Source organism: Saimiri boliviensis, chromosome 8 (genome assembly GCF_048565385.1).
Source record: "Saimiri boliviensis isolate mSaiBol1 chromosome 8, mSaiBol1.pri, whole genome shotgun sequence".
NCBI classification, from domain to species: domain Eukaryota; kingdom Metazoa; phylum Chordata; class Mammalia; order Primates; family Cebidae; genus Saimiri; species Saimiri boliviensis.
The window spans coordinates 72,481,516-72,503,705 of NC_133456.1; the positions used below are offsets into that span (position 1 = coordinate 72,481,516).

Below are 22,190 nucleotides of genomic sequence, written 5' to 3' on the forward strand. Positions count from 1 at the left end.
CCATGCAGCAGGCACACCCTGCTCATTCAGGAGGCCCGGCCCACTATCATTTCTTCTTCAAAGACTCCTAATCCATCTCCTTTCCTGCACATCCACACAGCTTCCCCATCTTCTATGACCTTAGGGACCCCACCAACCCCCGGCCCCAGGCAGATCTTTGCTGTTTCTGTGAAGGTGAGGCCTGTCTCTCATCTGTTACTTCATTTGCAAGCCTAGCTCGGAGAACGGCACCCGGTGTTGGAGACACTTGTGAAACTGTTGTGAATAATGTTGCTGGTGAAACGAACTGTTTTATGATTTGCATATACGAGGCTTCCTGTCAATCTGACTGGTTGCACACAGCCCCTAACCTACAATGGTTTGACTTGTGATTTGATTTTGTGGCTTTACAAAGCTGTAGGCATCAGTACACCCCTCGACTTATGATGTGATTGTATCCAGATTAAGGCTGTTGGAAGTTTAAAACATCCTAAGTCGAAAAATGCTGTTTTCAACTTACGATGGGTTTTCACATAGCCCCATCCATCATGAGTCGAGGAGCAGCTAGAACTTGTTAGAGCCCAGTCAGTAAAACAAAAGGCCAGGGGCCGGGTGCCCTTAGCTTTGTACGTGGTGTGGCCCTCACACACTGGTCCAGAAGTGGCAGTGCCCTAGGCCTGGCTTTATAGTCCTCAAACTCTTTACCAGGCTTTGTATAAATTGCCTTATTAGAGACTGGACGCACAGTATACATGGAAATGTTAACAGTCCTGCTCTCTGAGCAGTGAGAATAGGGGTGATTCTTTTTATTTTCTTCACTCTGCATTTCTAAATTTTCTAGATTTGAGATGAAGAAAAATCAGGTTAGTGTTTAATACTCAGAGTGAGGCTGGCCTGGTTTTTGGTGGCAGAAGTGAGAATTCCATGCTGTTTTGCCTTAGATGGCAGTTACCTTACATATAGCACACACAGGATGCCTGTCTTTGTGTCTTTCTCCCTCTTGAATTATTAGTTCTAATCATTACAGATCCATAGAATTTTAGAATAGAAAGAAGGTCAGATCCCCTGATACATAGCCCCCTTCCTCAGGCCATGGGTCTCATGGAGACGGAAGTCCTCTTGCTTTGTCCCCGCAGCCATCGTAACGCTGCTGCCTTTCATTTAGAGTGCCCGTCGTCATTCTCCTCTGCTGACAGCCTCTGCCGCAAACTGGAGGACCTGCAGCAGTTCCAGAAAAGGGAGCCCGAGAATGAGGAGGAGGTGGACATCCTCAGCCTCTCTGAGCCAGTAAAGACAAACATCAAGAAGGAGCAGGAGGAGAAGCAAGAGGAAGTCAAGTTCTTCCTGCCCCCAACCCCAGGGTCGGAATTTATTGGGGATGTCACACAGAAGGTAGGGGTTGTGGTGTTAATAGTTCATGCGGCAGACCAGACTCAGAGCTAGACATTCGGACGTTCAGCCTCACAGACCCAGACCCAGACCAGACTCAGACATTCAGCTTCTCAACAACCAGACCCACACCCAGACGTTGAGAGGTTCTGCCTGGTTGGCCCAGGTTGCTCTCTGGGCTCCCACCTTCCTGCATCAGCGCCCTTGGGCAGCAACACTGACGACACGTGAAAAGGTTGCTTGTTGAACGCAGACTTGAAGCACAGCTGGCTGGATATGAACAGTTGATTACGTTTCATCTCGTTTCTCATTTGCCTCAGGAGAAGCACCTTGCCCTCATGAGGCATTTCTGAGTTGCGCTTCAGCAAGCAGTCCTCCCCCGCTGTGTCTGTGTCCTGAGTGTCCCTACCTTATTACACAGGGGAGAGGTTTATCGCCCTGCTGGAGCCTCATAGCTCGTCGCCATCTGTCCATGCTCAGGGCCCAAGGTGGAAGAGTGCGCTTACACTGGATGCCATGAAAAGTGGGCAGGATGCTGCATCCAAGTGCAAACAGGAAATGGAGTCTGATTCCAGACCTTCCAGAGTGTTGGTCGCTTAGCAGAACTCAGGGCAGATCCCAACCATGTTCTCCCATGAAGGAGATTTGAGAGTTAAATAGGATTACAGTAGCATTTTAAATAGTTGGTCAGAAATGTAGAAAAACAAGATAACGTAATATTCTTCTAGTTGTCATATTCTGTGTTACTCTCCTGTGAAGCTTGCCCAGCATGTTGATCTCAAGGCCGTCTTCCAACCAGGCATCTCTTTGGGTGTCTGAGAGGTGTGCTGCTTTGGAGAGAGGCTGTTTTTCAAGTAGCGATACGAACAAATGGCTTTCTTCTGCTTTTCCAGATTGGGATCACCCTGCAGCCCGTGGCGCTCCACAAGAATGTGTATGCATCCGTGGTGGAGGACATGATCCTGAAGGTGGGTGCCTGCAGGGGCTGCCAGCCAGGAAGGATGGTTGCATCCCAGGCGATTTGGAATCAGGGCCAAGGACAGAAAAGGAACAAAGAGAACAGGCTTTAAAACTTCTCATCTTCTTTGGGCCTAAGTTCTTGTTTTTGTTTTTCTTCTTCTGATTTTTCAGTGGACTAAGTTATGTTTCCTCTAATTGCTCATGTCACTCTGAGGACGTTATTTTTCCACGTGGTTCCAGGTGCTTTCTAAGACGTGTTCTGGGATGGTGGTCAGCATGCTCATTGCTTTAGGAGGCGGCAGGGACAAAGCCTAGAGCTTTTCCTGCATGTCTCCACAGTCAGCAGCCCCAACTGTCCTGAGCCTGGCAAGGGGACAAATGCTGCAGCCTCTTTCCCCAGCCTGATCTTAGCTCAGCATTTCCTTTCCCCGTGGATGCTCTCCAGGAATTGAGATACCTCCGTAACAGCTGCTTTCCTTAAAAACAATGTCTGGGGCTCGGCACGGTGGCTTACACCTGTAATCCCAGCACTTTGGAAGGCCAAGGCGGGTAAATCACTTGAGGTCAGGAGTTTGAGACCAGCCTGGCCAGCATGGTGAAAACCCGTCTCTACTAAAAATAAAAAAAATTAGCTGGGTGTGGTGGCGCGCACCTAGTACTCCAGCTACTCAGGAGGCTGAGGCAGGAGAATCGTTTAAACCTGGGAGGCAGAGGTTGCAGTGAGCTGAAATCATGTCACTGCACTCCAGCCTGGGGAACAGAGTGAGACTCCAACTCAAAATAAATAAGTAAATAAATAAATAGAACAGTGTCTGAATGATGAAAATCACTCTAGTTCATAATTTCTCAGAATCATGTCCTTTATCATTTATGGTCTATTATTGAGACCTTTAATTTTTCATTAAGGACTTTTTAATCCCTAGTTGCAGTTGTTTCAAATATTTGGGGTAAGGGATGGGGTCAGATGCGTCCCTTCTTGCCAGCAAGCAGATGGCCATTTTGAAGAATAACAGCATTTTCCATTGCAGGCTACAGAACAGCTGGTGAATGATATCCTGAGACAGGCCTTGGCAGTTGGATACCAGACAGCTTCTCACAACAGGTATTGCTATCTCTGCAGTCTGTGGTATGAGGCTTACACCTCTTTCCCCACAGTTGAATCGCCCATGAAGGTGTTTCATATGACGTCAGTCCAGTAGGAGATGGCGTGAGTGCTGGGACACTCTCAGAGCCAGATGACTCAAGGGTCTGCCCTGTCATTGTCAGAGAACCTCGTGGTTGCTCAGAGGGTTCTGTCCTCCCCCAGATTACTCACAGACACCTGGGACTCCTGTTTTGTTACAGGGTTGAATACGTACTAGCTTTGCAACTGAAGATAACAGTGTCCATTACATGTCAGACATGAGGGCCAAGCGTTGGGTATATTACCTAATTTTTCATTGCAGAACTGTTATTCCCTTTTTTAAAAACCAGGAAACCAGGCTTTGAGAGGTAATCTTGCCCAGCTTTCCTGGCAGATACAGTGTAGATCTGCGCTCCGACTCGGGGCTCTTGGCACTGAGGCCCTGGGCTCACCATTGCCCTTTGCTGACTCTTACTTTGAGACACTGAGTTTCAGTCTTTTCCTGGGCCCTGAAAGGATAGGAGATAGGCCACATTTGCTTTGCTCTCAGAGGAAACGAAGATTATTTTATTACATTATGCTAAAGCCTATCACAAACTTATAAAATCATAGCAAAGTGCCTGAGGACATCATGAAGAGGCCTAAATCAGGGGAATATTAGACGAAACTTCACAGGAATATATCAGACAACATAAAAGGAAGGGGAACCAGGAGTTCGGTCCGGCCGCCCGCCATCCTGCTTGAACCCCCAAGTGAGCCAGGGGCATCCTGTGGCCCCTGCCCACCTCTGTGGTCCCTGTTCTGGAGGGGTAGAGTGACTGGGGTGCTTTTGATGAACAGCTAACATCACGCCTGGCCCGGTGTGACTCTGTCTCCCTCTCTCCAGGAGATGAGAAATCGGGTCCCAGGGTTTCGCAGTGCTTTGACTCGGCTCTCAGTGTGCCGAGATCACTCAGTAGTGTTTCTGTTCTGCCATCCACTTTCTCTTTTTGCAGTCCTCAGAATCTTTTTTCCTAATCGTTAACCAGCTTTTTGACATCCTTCTCAGGCCTGTGAGTAGGAAGGCAGACGGGAGCCCTGACTAACGCTGTGACTGGGGGAGGGCACATCCCCCCTCAGGGTGCCCCCAAGCTCTGCCTGTGGCTCAGGAGCCCTCTCCCAGGGCCTCTGCCTGGGATGGTCCCTGTGGTGAGTTAAGTGAATAAATGAGATATGTGTGAGAGAATTGCACCTGCTAACACCCTTTGTTTTTTGGACCAGGATTCCCAAAGAAATTACAGTGAGTAATATTCACCAGGCCATTTGCAACATTCCTTTTCTGGACTTCCTCACCAACAAGCACATGGGAATATTGAACGAGGACAAGTGAGCGGAGTGAGGTGCCCTGGAGAAGCGGGATTTGAAGGCGCAGCGCAGCCGAGGACCTGTTGCTCGGGGAGGAGGGGTTTCCCGGCCACCCAGCCATTGCTGCTGCCTCCTCCCCACTTCCAGCAGCGTGCTCCCTCGAGACGAAGTCCTCCTAGGACAGGAGTTTGTTTTCTGAGTGTGGAGTGAAGCTGTGAGTAGATACATGCTTTGTTGGCCAGCATTTCTGCCGACTCTGTAAAGGCCCCACGAAAGCCGGGCCAGGCCGTGTGCCTCTGTTCCTTCCTGGGTGTGCTCAAGGGGCCTCGTTGGGCCTGCCTCCCCAGGAGGCAGAAAATGAGTGGCAGGCTAGAGATGTCACCCATTTTGTGGGCTGGAGTTAGCAGCAGCTCCAGCAGTTACCCTGCAGAGAGACTGGGCTTCAGCCAGTGAGTGGTTCTCTCCCCTGCCTGGCCTTGATGTGGAGGGGCTGTACTCAGCCCAGGGGAGTCAGCTGCAGGAAGAGGCCACACCTAGAGCAAAGAACCATGGAGGCCTGAGAGACTGTAGACTGAGCACAGGAGCATTACTAGAACCACTGTCAAAGCAGTGGCAAGGGACGTAGAGACCCTAGCATGGGTCAGGAAGAGGTTTGATTATAACCAAGAAAACTCTGTGTGAGGAACATAGGACAGCGGGCACCGGTCCCGGACACTTGGCCAGAAGTGTAGCCACGTGACATGTGTGGAGCAGATCGCAGGCTCCACGCCGTCTGCACAGTCTGCAGGAGCTTCTGCTGCTGACCTCGTGCTGAGTGGGCAGTGGAGAGCAGCCCCCTGCTGGGGTCGTCTATCTTATCCATGGATCTTGTATCCTCTTCTCTGTTTTCCCAAGAAGAAAGTATTTAAAAGAAACACCAGTGAGTGCCTTAAAGTTCGGGAAGTAACTGCCCATACCCAGAAGCAGCGAGATTAGGCTGTGTCCGGAAGCAAAGGCTGTGTCCCTCGATGGGAGGGAGCAGCAGGCAGGGGAAGGAGGGAGCAGGTGGCGCTGCACAGCGCCGGGCCACTGGTGGTGCCCTGTCCCCAGACTTCCTAACGGCCTGTGTGGAAGGTAGAAGAAAGGGTGCATGCTCAGCCAGAAATCTACTCCTGTTCTGCTAAAGGAGAATCATCAGAAACCTGTGAGTCAGTCAGAGAAGCTTATCCAAGCAACAGAATTCCTGTTTTCATGGGTCCTGTAGAGGTTTGAGTCAGGTAGATAGGGCAGGGAGTGACGGAATAAAATCCGCCTTTTAAATTCAGCATCTGGGCCAGGCAAGTTGGCTCACAGCTGTCATCCCAGCACTTTGGGAGGCCGAGGCAGGTAGATCACTTGAGGCCGGGAGTTTGAGACCAGCCTAACCAATGTGATGAAACCCCATCATCTCTACTGAAAATAAAAAAAATTAGCTGGGCATGGTGGCGAGTGCCTGTAATCCCAGCTACTTGGGAGGCTGAGGCAGGAGAATCACTTGAACCCAGGAGGTGGAGGTTGTAGTGAGCCGAGATGGCACCGTTGCACTCTAGCCTGGGGGACAGAGGGAGACCCCATCTCAAAAAAAAAATAACTCAGCATCTGAGGGCCACAAGGGCAGAAGGAGTCTATTCTCAGTAGGGCATGGGGCACACACTGGCTTAACAGTTGAGTGTATAAGGCTCAGATAGTCTGTGCATGAACTGCTATAGCAAGCAAGGTTCATAGGGAAGTGGGTAGATTCCTTCTGCTAAGTGGACTGAGGTCCACAGGAAGGAGGGAGGAAGAGCTGATTCAGATGAGAACAGATTACAGGTCTGAAAGCCTAAAGAAATTATCTTTTTGCAAAAGAAACATTAAATGATTTAGCAGTCTCCACATGTGGTAATGTTTCAAATGTTTATCATAATGTGTATAATTGTATAACAAAATTATCTACAATAAATCTTTTGGTATTTGCGGTGGGTCTTTCTGAGTTTGAAGTGCTGTACTCAGGCAGGGTTCCCCTTGCACTAGGATGAGGTGATGGTGTAGGTTTTTATTTGTATGTTTAAATTCCTCTACTACTTGCCAAAAAAAAAAAAAAAAGCAACCATACAAGATAAAGGATTACAGTTACGTAAAAGTCTAAAAAAACAAAATTGGAAATGAGCATTATTCTGACAGCTTGGGGCAAAAGAAAACTGCATAAATGAGCTCAGAGCTTCCTTAAAGCCAAGATAAAGAGAGAAATCAGCTCCGAATGTCTAACAAAGAAACATACCGATTTATCTGGCAGGATAAAATTGGACTGTGTTGAGGTCTGAAGGAAGTTACTCCTGTGACAGTCATGCCGTGACCATCTGCTGCCAAAGCATGTGGCTAAATAATGAAAAATGCAGAAACAGAAGAGCTGAAAGATTTTGAAAGCTTTGGTTCTTTAAAGGCGAGAATTTCTGCAAGAAGGCATCATGATCCAGTCCAAGCCTATAACTTTCTGGGGACCGTATTTCACTGAGAGTCAGAACGGAGAGACGAGCAGGCTGGAGGCTGGGAGTCAGGGGTGTGCCTGGGCTTACATGTTTTTTGTCGGCCAAGCTTTGGGCAGTAGCAACAGAGCAGGCACAGATCTGTGTCACAGGTGGCACCTTACATGGTTTGGAGTCCATGTGACTGGTTGAAGAAGCCCTGTGTGGACGGGGCCAGCAAGCTGGTTTTTGGTTTCATCTTGACCCTGTTCAGAGGGGAAGTTCTTCCATCTGCCTGGGGTGGGCTGTAGGGCCTAGCTTTTCTCAAAAGCTGCTCTTGAGAATTGGTCCTGAGTCCTGTCCCATAGAGCACAGAGAGGTGAGATCTTGATCTAAGTATCTCAACTCTGTCTCTACAAAATTTAGCCGGGTGTGGCGGCAGGCGCCTGTAATCCCAGCTACTCAGGAGGCTGAGGTGGGAGACTCACTTGAACACTTCCTGGGAGGCTGAGGCAGGAGAATCACTTGAACTCAGGAAGTGGAGGTTGCAGTGAGCAGACATCACACCACTGCACTCCAGCCTGGGCAACAGACCAAGATTCCATCTCAGAAAAAGAAAAGCCAGGCATGGTGGCCCTGTGGTCCCAACTACTCAAGAGGCTGAGGTGGGAGGATCGTTTGAGACCAGAAGGTCGAGGCTGCAGTGAGCAGTGTTCGCACCACTGCACTCTAGCCCGGGCAACAAAGCAAGGCCCTGTCTTGAGATAATGATGACGCACCTTCAGGAAGACTGTGGAGCTGGTGTGTGTGCAAAGCTGTGTGCTGTGCACTGCAGAAAGGCTCCTGGGTATCTGCCTGCCGTGCAGTCAGGCCTGGTGGGTGTGCTGAGGCCTCCAATGCTGCTGCCCACCAGCACTGCCAGGAAGGGGCGGGCCCAGCTGGTCCTGGCTGACGTGCAGCAGAGCTGAGCGGCCCATTATAGAACAAACAAGCATCCTAGGGGCTGTGCAGGGTGACACTGGGCAGGAGCGGGTGAGGGGCTGTGAGCACAGCAGCAACCTGGAGGGTGCTGGGAGCTGCAGGTGGGAAGAGCTGGCTCCCGGGCAAGTGAGGCAGCAAAGACTAATCCTAACACCCAAGCCTTGGTTACTTTCTGTACTGAGCACCCACCCATAAACACGGATGCTCCTGGCGAGCCACACAGTGTAGCTGGTAGCACCCTTGCTTTACGGGTGAAGGAACGGAATTCCAATTGCTCCCAGCTAGCGAGGGGAGAGTGAGGATTGGGGCCTGAGAGGAGCTTCAGAGAGTCCCTTTACCCGAGGTGCCTGGGTGAGTGCAGGGGACAGGCTGGGTTCTGTGGACTGTACCTGACACATGTGCCCTGCAGCTCACAGCAAGAACTGCTCAGGATCTGGGGTGTGGCAGCAGCCGGGCCAGACTGAAGTGCTTAGCACCAAGAGACTGGTGGAAGAGTATGAGAAGACGTTTACCATTTAAATTGAAACTGCATTGTTGCATTTTAGTAAAATCTGAGATTGTACAGTTTAATCTCATTTCCCACAGAACACCCGGCAGGCAGCCCCTTTTATCTTAGAAACATTAGACATGCAAGCCGTGAAGTCTGAAACACCAGAAGCCCTTGGGTAAGCGCACAAAATGTGGGTTTCTTCAGAGTGAGCCTCTCATCAAGAGCGTTCTCTTTGCTGGCATGAGGGGAGGGCTGTGCCTGCCGGGCCTGGCACCTGGGAGGGCTGCTGCGCAGGCAGCCAGAGCCGCAGGCACGGCCCCACCTACATGCCTGGTGGCTCTGAGGCCGGAGGGCCACCACCAGCAGCTTAGACACTCACCAGACTAGAGCCACGTGGGGCCAAAGAGGATGAAAGATGCAAAGGGAAATCCACAAATGGCCTTCCTGAAGATGGTCCCAAGCTTGTGCCTCTGGGCTTTAAAAAGGGATGTAGCCCCTTCACATGTCTGAAGGGCTGCTGTGCAAAGAAGGGACCAGGCGTGACCTGTGCGGCCATGCTGGCTGGAATTCACGGAGGAAGTTGGGAGAGCTTGCCAGAGAAAATCAACTACCTCCTCAAAAGGTGGTGAGTCCCAGAGTCCCCGTCACTGTACACGTGAGTAGGGTAGACAGGAGGGGAAGGGTTGGTGCAGATGCCATTTTAAGGTATTTCGGGGAGTGAGGCAAATGCCACCTTCCCCAAAACACTCCCAGTTCTTAGCCCGCACGCATGACCGTGCCTTTCTTGTCATCCTTATGTTAGGGGGAAAAATAATTAGTAATAAAACGTGGACTGAGTCTCTAGTCACTTACCACAAAGCAAATGTGATTCATTCAATCCCAATAAATGTTTTGTTAAAACGTGAGGCTCATCATGGCCATAAGGAGGTCTGTGAGGTGGAGGCTGCATGACTGGTCTGTTTCTTCTGGAAACTTCCTCCTGGACGCTCAGCATCACCATGAGTCATGCAGGTGACGGCCCAAGATGCCTACAGCTTCAACCGCAGGGGCCATTTGTAGGAAAAGCCAAGGGTCTCACCTTGGATTCGCATAGGTTGTAAAATAAATCACGTGGTCATGCATCCTGGGAGATCCACCGGAAGTGGACATCACTGGTTCTTCAAGGGCCGATGCGTCCACATTCCTCGGCTTCCGTGGACCAGTTCGTTCCCGATTGACTTGATCTCAGGCTCCTCAGATGGCCACATGGCGGTCACACGCGTGGGAGCCTTCCGCGGGCTTCTCGGGAGGACGGCTGGGCTGGGTGTGCCAGGTCCGGTGGCGTGTCTGCTCCACACCAGCACACGGTCCCTGGCCACAGCTTTGAGAGGGCTGTGCCGTCCACGAGGGGCCAATGCCATGCTCTCGCCTGGCCCAGCGGCAGTGGGTCCCGAGGCTGCTCCCCAGTCCTCTCAGCAGCCATGGTGTCACGGCGCGGGTGTCACACGTTGAGGATCCGCGGCGCTGAGGCCTGAAAGATGGCTGAGGGGTTGGGAGTGAACTTCTTCCTCACCTCAGGGACCTGAAAAATGAAGTGTGGCCGCATGTCAGCGGGACTTCCTTCACTCCCTGCCCCCCAACACCTGGAAGGAATCCCCCCTCGCGCTCTTCATCCTCCAGGAGTTGAGACCTGAAGGGCCGGCGGGGACTCATGCACCGTGAGCCGCAGGCATCGCTGCGTGACGGGCTCGGTGGCACTCGGACCTTCCATTCTGCTCCTGGGACTCGGGGAGCTCTGTGCCCACCCGCAGCACCCAGCACCTTCCAGCTCGCTGCCCTGTGCTCATAGCCCCCAGCTGCCCCCCACGCAGTGTCACCCCGCACAGCCCCCGGCCGCCCCCCGCGCAGTGTCACCCCGCACAGCCCCCGGCCGCCCCCTGCGCAGTGTCACCCCGCACAGCCCCCGGCCGCCTCCCAGTGTCACCCTGCACAGCCCCCAGCTGCCTCCCACGCAGTGTCACCTCGCACAGCCCCCGGCTGCCCCCCAGTATCACCCCGCACAGCCCCCGGCCGCCCTCCCGTGCAGTGTCACCCCGCACAGCCCCCGGGCGCCCCCCCCGTGCAGTGTCACCCCGCACAGCCCCCGGCCGCCTCCCAGTGTCACCCCGCACAGCCCCCGGCCGCCCCCCAGTATCACCCCGCACAGCCCCCGGCCGCCCCCCGTGCAGTGTCACCCCGCACAGCCCCCGGGCGCCCCCCAGTATCACCCCGCACAGCCCCTGGCCGCCCCCCGTGCAGTGTCACCTTGCACAGCCCCCGGCCGCCCCCCAGTGTTATCCCGCACAGCCCCCGGCCGCCTCCCAGTGTCACCCCCCACAGCTCCCGGCTGCCTCCCATGCAGTGTCACCTTGCACAGCCCCCCGCCGCCCCCCAGTATCACCCCGCACAGCCCCTGGCCGCCCCCCAGTGTCACCCCCCACAGCTCCCGGCCGCCTCCCATTCAGTGTCACCCCGCACAGCCCCCGGGCGCCCCCCAGTATCACCCCGCACAACCCCCGGCCGCCTCCCAGTGTCACCCCGCACAACTCCCGGCCGCCTCCCACGCAGTGTCACCTCGCACAGCCCCCGGCCGCCCCCCAGTGTCACGCTGCACAGCCCCCAGCCGCCTGCCACGCAGTGTCACCCCGCACAGCCCCCGGCCGTCCCCCAGTGTCACCCCGCACAGCCCCCGGCCGCCTCCCACGCAGTGTCACCCTGCACAGGGCCCGGGTACCTGTTTGGCCTGCTCCCCACCCCGCTTCCTTTCCAGGCCTCTTTCCTGTTACGCAGATGCTGTGTGTGTGGAGGGGTCGGTCACTTGTGTTCTGTGGTCAACGATAAGATGGAGATTTAGGAGGCAGAGAGCCTGCTCACCGGACGCCAGCACCAGAGAGGCACCCAGCTGGCTAGTGACAAAGTACCCTGGGTCTTTGGGACATCTAGTTGGGCACTGCTGTCCCTGGTCATAATGCCATTTTACAACATGAAACTCTGGCTTCTAATCCCTGCCCTGGGAAAGAGGCCTGTGTACCCACAACCCTGGCACCAGCCTCAGGCTGACCTGGAAGCCCGCCCCGGGGCTGCTGTCCCATCCTGAACTGTGGGTTGTGACGACTCTGGCTGGTTTTGCCTTTGTGGATCTTGAGGGCTTCACTCCAGTCCAAGCCTGGAATTCCTGTCTAGAACAGAGAACACGGTCACAACCTTGTACAGGGTCAGCCAACCCCTTCCCCGACTCCCCAGGGCTATGGGTTTGCCCGTGCACAGCCCTGTCCGCTGCTAAAACCCTCCCAAGTTCCAAGTTCCAGGTGGTCCTTATCCTCTTCCCAAAGACAGAACCGGCAGGGCAGTGCACTCCCAGGCAGGCCCAGCTCCAGGAGAAAGGAGGTGTGCAGCCACCCTGCCCTCACCTCAGCCATCCGCTGGGTCATCTGGGCTCGCCCCAGCCCCTAAGGAAGCAGGAGAGGAAACTTTCTCACACTGCAGGCGAGCGGCAGGCTCAGAGCAGAGCGCAGTCAGCACCTGGTGCCGCCCCAGTGCTCTACCTGCCCCCGCGCTTCTCCCGAAGCTGCCCCCGAAGCCAGGCGGCTTCAGGCCCCTTATGCCTGAATAGGAATTGCCCTCAGCATTGGGCACAGCCCTGGCCTGCCAGACCTGCTTAAGACCAAAGAGAAAAATAAGGCTCAGAACTTTATTCTTTGTCTTATTAACTCATGCAGAGAAGGGATCACAATGACCATCTCAAAAACCTCCCGGTCTTTGACAGCTCTCTGCCTGTTGGAGGGAGTGGGTCATGCGCTCTTGCTGAGCCTGTGGTGGGGAGGGTGGCGTGGTGGGGGAGGGTGGCGTGGTGGGGGAGGGTGGCGTGGTGGGGGAGGGTGGCGTGGTGGGGGAGGGTGGTGTGGTGGGGGAAGGCAGCCCGCTGGAGGGAGAGGATGAGGCTGGCACCGCTAGCTCCATGTCCTGGGAGCAGCTTTCTCGATGAAAAGACTGCCTCCATTTCTCTGAACAAAAGGGACCGCCTTTAATTCTACCCACTCCTCTGCAAGACAGGGAGCTAAGGAGGGCCGAAGTCCCTGTGTCCCAGGAGCACCTGGCCGAGATGGTGGTGCTCAGCTAGCCCGGGCTGGCACCCATGTGCACAGGGTTGCTCCTGCCTGGGTTGGATCCTGCCACAGTTGGGCTTCAGGCCCTGAGGTCAACAAAGCTGCCTTTCTCCTTGGCAGCTGCACAGCTGGGGCACCACTGGGCAGGCCGTGTGTGGGCAGGGAATGGATGTGTCCATAGCCAGCACTTGGGTGCCAGGAGGAGAGCTGGGCCGGGCCCCATCAGGTAATTTTCACTCCCAAAGCTTCAAGGTTCAAAAGACCAGCTGCCCAAACCATCTGCTGCTCTGTTTCTCCTGGGGAAGCACGTCCTCCCCTGGGCGTGCCCTTCTGTCCCCAAAACACCCCGAATGCCGACGCTCGGCCTTGGGCCTGGCATCCTAAGCCTGCTGCTCTGAGGTGGCTGCAGGGGTGCCAGAGCAGGAAGTGATGAGAGCCATAGACTACAGCTATCCTGGCAGCCGCCAGAGGAGGGGCCCAGGGCTGCAGCCCAGGTCAGAGTCGCAGGACTCGGGAACTGCCGGGAGAGAAAGAAAACAGACTAATGGGCTGGTCCGAGCGCAGTGGTGTTGACAACTAACTGATCACAACCAGTTACGGATTTCTTTGCTCCTTCTCCAATCCCACTGCTTCACTTGACCAGCCTAAAAAAAAAAAACAAACAGACTAATGGCTCAGGCCAAGAAGATGACAAGAAATGCAGGCCTCCCCGCCCGCTTTCCCCCCTTACAGTGTTCCAGCATGTTCCATTGGCCACTTCCTGTGGGCTGCAGTCCTTCGCGCCAGGGCCAGAGCTGCCCAGGGCACCGCAGAGAGCTCTGGATGGAGGATCAGGAGGCCTGGGTTCTCGGCCCAATACGGCTTCAGACAAACTGCTTAACTTCCCTGAGCCTTAGTTTCTTCTGAAAAGTGGGGCTGCTGACCCACGTGCCTGAGGTCATGAGTCGTCACAGCAGGCACTCAGAAAAGTGGGGCCGAGTCTTGCGGAACCTGAACGGTCAGGCCTTTAATTGACCCACCTAGAAAGAAGGAGGGAAACGACCAGGGAGCAAGGACTGTCTTCCAGAAGCTGGCAGGACGAGCACCTGGGCCACAGGTACAGAACAGCCTGGAGGAGGAATCCAGAGGGAGCCAGGCTGGCAGTGGGAGGAGCTGCTGTGCCCATGTGGCCAGGCCAGCAAGGCAGGCCCTGCAACGGTGAAGTGGAGGCCTGGGGAGCTCCGAGCACTCCCTCGAGAACCCTGGGTTACCAGTGGCCACACAGCACTCGCATCTTCGGGACTCCTAGCTCTGTTCGTTTCCTTTGCTTTCTGAATTTCTTGAAGGTTTGCTTAGATGATGTGCATCTTGCAAGGCAAGGCAGAATGGAGCGGCTTGTGCCGGGTCCCAGAGCTGGAAGGTAAGGGGTCCCAGAGGCCCGCTGGCATGGCGCTGGGGGACCAAGTTCAAGAGTGATCCTGTGTTTCTGCCCGAATTGAGGGCAGGGTCCAGGCGGCCAAGCTCTTGCTCTTCCTGCTTTTTGGATGAAGAAAGGGTCGAAGAGGCCGACCCACCCAGACTGACAGAACAGGCGGCGAGAGCTCCCGTGAGCCGACTCCTGTCTGCCAAGGCTCTTCCACGGCTGGCCTCGGGACACACTTCAGGGAGGCAGCTCTTAGGGGCTGAAAACCTGGGGGGTTCAAGTTCAATCTCTGAGGCAAGTCAGACCAGCTCCTTTCTCTGCCACTCAGAGCTGTGCCGGCCTCGCAGTTCCCTCACCTGTAGAAGGGCAGGCACTCCATGAAGGCCGCAGGGGCCAATCTCGGGGGGTGCTGAGCCCAGCGCCTGCTGTGCCTTAAAGCAGAGAAAGTGACAGCTAGCACCTTTACCACCACCAGAGCAGGGAGGGCCTGGGAGGGCATTCACTCACCGGATGTTCCACACAGATGAGGGACTGCTGCTTGCTTTTATTTATTTAATTATTTTTTGCGACAGAGTCTCACTCTGTCACCCAGGCTGGAGTGCAGTGGCACCATCTCAGCTCATTGGAACCTCCACCTCCCAGGTTCAACTGATCCTCCCGTCTCAGCCTCCCAAGTAGGTGGGATTACAGGCGCCCACCACCACATCTGGCTAATTTTTGTATTTTTAGTAGAGACGGGGTTTCACCATGTTGGTCAGGCTGGTCTCAAACTCCTGACCTCATGATCCACCTGCCTTGGCCTCCCAAAGTGCTGGGATTACAGGCATGAGCCACCACGCCTGGACGAAGGACTGCTTCTAAAAGCTAAGCTAGCCAGACGCAGTGGTTCACACCTGTAATCCCAGCACTTTGGAAAGCTTAAGTGGGAGGATCACTTGAGCCCAGGAGCTCAAGACCAGCCTAGGCAACACAGTAAGACCCTGCCTCTACAAAAAAACAGAAAATAGCTGGGCATGGCGGTACGTGCCTGTGGTCCCAGCTACTTGGGAGGCTGAGGTGGGAGGATCCTTCAAGCCTGCGAGATCAAGGCTGCAGTGAGCAGTGTTTGTGCCACTGCACTCCACCTCGGCAGCAGAGTAAGACCTTGTCTTAAATAAAAGCTAAGCCTCTCTTAGAACATCCCTAATAAATAGGAGCCCAGCACCATGCAAATCAGCTAACTCCATGGTCAGACTGACAGACAGCGTCTCCTTCCTGGAGCGGAAGCTGTCTCCCTGCAAGCTCCACCCCTTGCCCTGCTCTAGATCACCCACTGGAATGCCCTACATACTCAGGACTTCTGCCCTTCAAGACCTCTCTGCCATTCAGGCCCCTCCAGCTGGCTAGGGCCTGAGCACTGCGGTCCAGTGTCGCCCACTTCCGCTTGAGCACGACCCACCTGCAACCACTGTCCCTCAGCGAGTTCCTCACAAACTGTGGACCTATGAAGGAGCCTCCTCCTGGGGACATGGAATGCTCTTTGTGTCTTGATAATGGTGATAGCAACTAAGTAGATGTATTTGTCAAAAGTCATCCAGCTGTGCGTCTCTAATGGATGAACTGTATGGTTTGGAAATAATGCCTTGATACGGCTGGGGTTTTTTGGGGGGTGGGGGGTGGTTTTGTTGTCACTGCCCAGGCTGGAGCTTCGACCTCCCAGGCTCAAGTGATGTTCCCACCTCAGCCGCCCGAGCAGCTGAGATCACAGGCGGGCACTATACCTTGCCTTTTTTTTTTTTTTTTTTTGAGATGGGGTCTCACTATGTTGCCCAGGCTGGTCTCAAAGTCCTGGACTCCAGTGATCTTCCTGCCTCAGCCTCCCAAAGTGCTGGGATTACAGACATCATCCACTGTGCCCAGCCTGGTTTTTAAAACTAATAAAATTGGGGGGATAAGTTCATATCTTATGGCTCTTTAATTCCACAGGTAGGAATTTATCTCAAAGAAATGATGATATGAACAAAGATTTAGCTGTAAGGATGCTTATCACAGAAGTTATTTTTTGGCCAGGCTAGGTGGCTCATGCCTGTAATCCTGGCATTTTGGTAGGCCAGGACGGGTGGATCACATGACGTCATGAGTTCAAGACCATCCTGGCCAACATGGTGAAATTCCATGTCTACTAAAAATATGAAAATTAGGACAGGCGCGGTGGCCTGTAATCCTAGCACTTTGGGAGGCCAAGGCGGGTGGATTATGAGGTCAGGAGTTGGAGACCAGCCTGGCCAACATAGTGAAACCCCATCTCTACTAAAAATTAGCTGGATGTGGTGGAGAGTGTCTGTAGTCCCAGCTACTCAGGAGGCTAAGGCAGAAGAATCGCTTGAACTCGGGAGGCGGAGGTTGCAATGAGCCAGGATCGCGCCACTGCACTCCAATCCGAGTGAGTGTGAGACTCCATCTCAAAAAAAAAAGAAAAAAAAAGGCCGACAGTGGTAGTTCACACCTGTAATCCCAGCACTTTGGGAGGCCAAAGCAGGTGGATCACAAGGCCTGGAGTTTGAGACCAGCCTGACCAATATGGTGAAACCCCGTCTCTACTAAAAACACAAAAATTAGACGGGCGTGGTGGTGGGTGCCTGTAATCCTAGCTACTCAGGAGGCTGAGGGAGGAGAATATGTTGAACCCGGAGGCAGAGGTTACAGTGAGTTGAGATCGCACCACTGCACTCCAGGCATGGCAACAGAGCAAGACTTTGTCTCAAAAATAGCAATAGTTAAAAATAAAAATTAACTGGACATGGTGGCACACACCTGTAATCCCAGCTACTCTTGAGGCTGAGGCAGGAGAATCGCTGGAACCCAGGAGGCAGACACTGCAGTGAGCAGAGATTGCACCACTGCACTACAACCTGGGCAGCAGAGTGAGACTCCGTCTCCAAAAAAAAAAAAAAAAAAAAAAAAAAAAAGCGAAAAAGACAGGTAATACATAGACATGTTACAAAGGAAAAAAAAAAGCAGTGGTTCAAAAGCACAGAGTGAAGAGCCTCCTCCCACCCCTGGCAGTCCCCATCGCTCAAGTTCCTTTCCCCAACGGTACCATCTCAGACATCCATCAGAGACCTCTGTGCTCATCGGAGCATATGTGTGTATATTAATACCCCTTCTTCAAACACAAATAGCCTCCATGCTGCTGTGCGCCTTGCTTTTTTGGTATGAGTATATTTAAGATCGCATTCCGCGGCTGTGCTGCAATTACCCAGTCCCTTTCAGCAGCAGGACGGGGTTGTGGGACGACGTCTCCACGCATCTTACACGCCTGAGCTCCCACCCACCTTGCAGGATATCTGTAGGGAAAATTCCTTATAGAGAAAGAGCTGCATCAAAGGAAAAGTAGCGCTGTTACTAGCCCCACCTTAGAATACCCAAAATCGTCAGTGGTAAGGAAGCACACAGATACAGCTTACAGATACAGAGCCTTAGCCATAGGATAAAATACTGCACGTTTATTAAAATTCCTGTTGCAGAACATGAAGTAACACGGACAGACTTCTACAACTGGTGAAAAGGAAGTGTGCAGTAAGAATCTGGCCATGTAAAAAGCTATCAGTGCATATGCACCCAGCGCATGTTAGGAGTAGAAAGAGCTCGTCTGGGGAGGGCTTCAGGAGGTATTTATATTGTCATTTCTGTACTCTCCCATTTTTCTACATTACTTTCACATTAAGAGGGGAAAAGGCAGAACGCCCTCGGCTGTCCAGGACAGAGCTGCGCTGGGAGGCGGGGAGGGCCCGCAGCCGTCTTAACTGAAAGCCCTCAGCAGTCCCTGCCACAGCGGGGCCCTGAAGGGCGCACCCACTCAGGACGCTGCGCTGGGTCCTCACCCCCCAACGCCCCCAGGGGGCAGTGACCGGCGGGAGCTGGGTGCCTTGGCCTCCGCACCCCTTGCACAGCTAGGCCCGGCGGTGGGAGTGAAAGGGAGGCCATTCTGCCGGCTGCCCCCAGGAGGGCGCTAAGAGGGCCGCGGTGCGCTCCCGGCTCGGGGGTGCCGGAGCGCTGAATCCGGGGACCGAGCAGCGCAGGCGACACCTGCAGTGCCCACGGACCACAGGGGGTGACCTCTGAGGCCGCCAGGGATCCGGGCTCCCGCGCCTCCGCCCTCCCACCACACGGTGGGGACTCGCCGCGGTCCCTCCCCAGCTCTTACCTGTACGACGTGGTCGCTGCTGCAGCCGCGTCCGCGTCTCCAACAGGCAGCACGTAGACCCCACGGGCGCCAGGCGCGCGGGGCGCGGAGGACTTGTCCCTGCGGCCGCTCGTCCCTGGCCCGCGCCCCGGCGGCGCATCCCTGGGCCCGGCGGGCGCCGTCCACACGCCGAAGTCACGCTGGTACTGAGTGAGCGGCACGTCCCGGCCGCGGTCCCGGGCGCCCGCTGGAGGCTGGACCCTGCGCGAGGCGGCGCCGCCCGGGCCCGGCTCCTCGCTGTCCAGATCCGAGTAGCCGTGCAGTGTCAGCGGCACGGCCACGTCGGAGCGGTCCAGCTGATTCCAGCGCCGCGCCAGGCAGCACAGGCGGCTGATGCAGGGCCACGCCATGCCAGCCCCGGCGCCCGCCACCTCGCTCCCCGCGCGCGCGGCGCTCCCAGCCGCGCCTCCCGCGCCCGGTGACCCCGCCCCCGCGGCCCGCCCCGCGCCGCCGCAGCGCTGTCCCCCAGCCCGAGGGTGGCGGTCCCGGGAGGGGGCGCACTCGGCAGCAGCCCCAACTGGAGCTGGACGGGGCGGGGCCGGGGAAACACTACGCCAGCCGTCTCCAGGGGGCACTGGAAGCCGCCTGCAGTCGTTTACGAGGGTCCAACTTGAAGGATGCTCAGAATTGAATCCAAAGTCCCCTCAATGTCGTCTTACAACCGGCCCTGTGCATTTGTGCCAGGCTGCACCGCAGGGACTCCGCGGGCACAGGGGCGTGTGCAGCACTGAGGGTGTCAGGGAAGACGCGGGGCCCTGCTTCCCGGAGAACTCGGGTTTCAGTTCGCCTGAGAGTCGCCGCCTATCTGCCTTCACAGTGCGAGTCCACTTTTCATTAGAATTGGCCTTAGCCACCAATCGACCTTTCCCTGGGTCCTGAAATTCCTAATTTTAAAGCATGGCCATTTGCAAAGGCGTTAGTTTTAGAAAGCGGCCACAGAACTGGCCACTAAGCTATCGAGTTTCTTTCCTCCTGCGCCCACATGGCTGTTTCCAGGCCAAGCTGCTGAGGGATCCTCCAGGCAAAGGCAGGTCTGTTCAATGCACAACACGGTCTCAGACAACCCACCGAGCACCCACAAACGTCTTTCTGAATATCTGACACATGCCCTCAGTGTACACTGCAGACCAATTACTAATAGCACTATTGAGACAGCATTAATTACCCGGAGCTCCATTTCAAGGTTGGACTTGGAAGGTTTCCAGTCTGTGTCTGGCAGAGGACTGCGGAACAGCCCCGGCCAGTCAGAAAACAGATTCATCTCCCAAAACATTGCCTGTCTTAGCTTGAAGTTGTAACAGAGTGACAAGACGCCTGGCCTGAAGTGGCAGCAGGCGCGGCACCAGTAGGGGACACCGGGGTCAGAGTGCACTGCCTTGGGGGAGTGTGCCCCACGGCCCTGGGTTAGCCCTAGCAGATGACGCTTGTGACTAAAGTTCTCCATCTCGGAGGAAAAGAGAACAGCTTTCTTCTTATTACTTCCCTGATCAAACAACAGTCAAAGAGCACTTACTATGTGCTAGGAATAATTCCGGGTGTCTTCAGGTGGTTTAGTGTGGTGGTCACAGGTGGAAGTAAGTGTAATTGAACTGACAAAGCCAGGTCAGCACAAGAGGGAGGAGGGCTGGGGAAGGCTGGACTTGCCACCTGTTGGGAGGGTGGTTGGGCCTGGTGGGAACGTAGGTCACAAGGGAGGCGGGTTCAGTGGAGGTAGCAGAGACCAGACTACACTAAGGAATTTTTCATATGTCTGGGGTACGGGTGGCTCATGCCTACAATCCCAGCACTTTGGGAGGTCAAGGCAGGAGGACTGCTTCAGGCCAGGGCTTTGAGATCTGCCTGGGCAACACAGTGACACCCTATCTCTGCAAAACCTTTAAAAAATTAGCCAGGCGTGGTAGTGTGTGCTGGTAGTCCCAGTTACTTGGGAGACTGAGGCAGGAGGACCACTTGAGCCCAGGAGTTCAAGGCTACAGTGAGCTATGATTGCACCATTGCACTCCAGCCTGGACAAGAGACAGACCCTGTCTCCAATAAAAGCTTTTCACAAGTGACCACAAAGGAATGACAGAGGTGTTTCCAGCACTCTGGCAGCCATATGGAGCAGCACAGGGACGCGTTGGAGACCAGCTGGAGGAGCAGGCTCAGCAGTCCGGGGACTGAGAGGCAGGGACCACGCAGAGGCACAGGCACTGGGAGAGCTGCAGGCTGGAGTCCAGAAACAAGTGACCCGCTTCACTCATCATGTCACTCCTTAGGCCGAGTGCTATGTGAGAGGCCTGTGCAGGGTGGGGGTGGCCCCAGTGCCTGGAACCATGCCTGTGCTGCCGTGGACGCATTCAGTAGGAATACGGAGAGATTCTGTGGCTCCTGAACTCAGACGCCTCAGATAACTGAGGCCAGAGTGGGCGCCCGTTGAAGCGTGTGCAGAGTAAGGGGACAGCGGCCATGGCACATTCCTAGGCGCGTGCACTTCAGATGCCGGTGGAGGCGGCACAGCCCGAGACGCCCACAGGCCGGAGGGCACAGCCTTGCAGGCAGGGATCGAGGGTCCCCAGAAAAACCGAGAGGAGAAAGGGAAGCATCCTTGTTGGCAACGAGGAGGGGGGCTGTGGACAGCAAGGCTTTCTGGCCACTCACAGAGGCTCCGGCATCCAGGGCTTTTATGCACCAGGAGGTGCTAAAGGGACTTCTTCCCGGTCACAAAGCAGGGACAGAGAGATGTCTCCATTGCCTGTTTGCCTGGTCTGCCCAAAGCATGATGTGAATTAGTGTTGGACTCTAGATGGAATGTCCCTGAGAACTCAGCCTCCTAGCCCATCTCTGGAGATCGCATCTTGCCTCATCTATGTCGCAGTGATGTTAGCAGATGTCAGAGCAAAGCACTGTGACCTTGGCCAGTGCCCCTACACCACGTGTGCCCTGTTTCCTCACTGGCAAAATGATGGCTGGGTTAAGAGAATTCTCTCCCCAGAAGTGACAGTTTAGAACAGAAGCCGGTGCCTGGAAAGAGTCACTGGTCCATCACAGCAGAAACAAGTCGGCCACGTGAGGTTGATGCCGGGGCCTTCACTCCTCCCGGGACAAACGTGCACGACTTGGTATAACACTCTGAGGCCATCAAAAGACTAAAAATTTTCCTGTAAATCACTTCAAGAGCACGCTCTCAAACCACGCTCCCTAGACGTACTTCTCAGTCACAAGGGTAACACGAATTCCACGGCAGTGCGGCTGTGACGACACTACCTGCTATTTCAGTAAGACGTTCACTTAGAACACACACTGTCAAACAGAAGATAAAATTCGGCTCAGATTCAAGTCAAATTTATCCAAATCACTCCTTCTACCTCTTAATTTATCTACAAATTTAACCTAGAAAGCAGAACCTGAAAATAGCCTTCTGTATGTGCCACTCACTGCCAGAAAACACTCCCTTTCCTGAAAAAGTTTAGGAAATACCGCAGCTGTGATTTCAGGCCACGCCAGGGAGGAGATCCTCTTGACTCTTAGGTGCAGCCAGCCCAGGGAAGGGGTAGGTAAGGAAGCGTGAGCGCTGGGCAGAGGCGCTGGAGGCCCAGCAGACAAGCCGCAGCGCCTTCCTGCTTGATCACGCCTTTCAGCGTGCGCTCCCCAGGTTCCGGCTCACAGGATATCCATGCAACGACCGAAGCAGGATGCCAGAGCCGTGTCGGCCCCTTAAAGAGAGAACAC

At 54.7% G+C, this 22,190-nt stretch overlaps 2 protein-coding genes across 7 annotated transcripts in view; one reads left to right on the forward strand and one right to left on the reverse strand.

The window, feature by feature from the left end:
• YEATS2 (YEATS domain containing 2) overlaps window positions 1-6,686 on the forward strand; it is a 104,941-nt gene extending 98,255 nt beyond the window's left edge. For 2 of the 3 annotated variants that reach the window (XM_039478515.2, XM_039478516.2), the window contains exons 28-31: window positions 1,145-1,371; window positions 2,262-2,336; window positions 3,357-3,430; window positions 4,712-6,686. In XM_039478515.2, the coding sequence (XP_039334449.1) occupies window positions 1,145-1,371; window positions 2,262-2,336; window positions 3,357-3,430; window positions 4,712-4,820 (485 nt within the window). In that variant the 3' untranslated portion in view covers window positions 4,821-6,686. The remainder of the gene's footprint in view (window positions 1-1,144; window positions 1,372-2,261; window positions 2,337-3,356; window positions 3,431-4,711) is intronic. The other variant, XM_010337619.3, reaches the window with a different exon arrangement.
• On the reverse strand, window positions 194-22,092 carry MAP6D1 (MAP6 domain containing 1). Of its 4 annotated transcripts, none has more exons than XM_039478518.2 (4): window positions 18,441-22,092; window positions 11,808-11,925; window positions 11,481-11,571; window positions 194-10,289 (listed from the first exon to the last, which is right to left on the reverse strand). In XM_039478518.2, exons 1-4 carry the CDS (start codon window positions 18,827-18,829, stop codon window positions 10,282-10,284), a joined length of 606 nt encoding a protein of 201 aa, XP_039334452.1. In that variant the 5' UTR covers window positions 18,830-22,092; the 3' UTR covers window positions 194-10,281. The 4 variants fall into 4 exon arrangements, 2 of the variants coding, with proteins under 2 accessions (XP_039334452.1, XP_010336182.2); XR_012518848.1 differs by lacking the exons at window positions 194-10,289; window positions 11,481-11,571 and adding exons at window positions 12,157-13,496; window positions 13,583-14,521 and having other exon boundaries at window positions 11,847-11,925; XM_010337880.3 differs by lacking the exon at window positions 11,481-11,571.
• Between the last annotated feature and the right edge of the window lie 98 nt (window positions 22,093-22,190).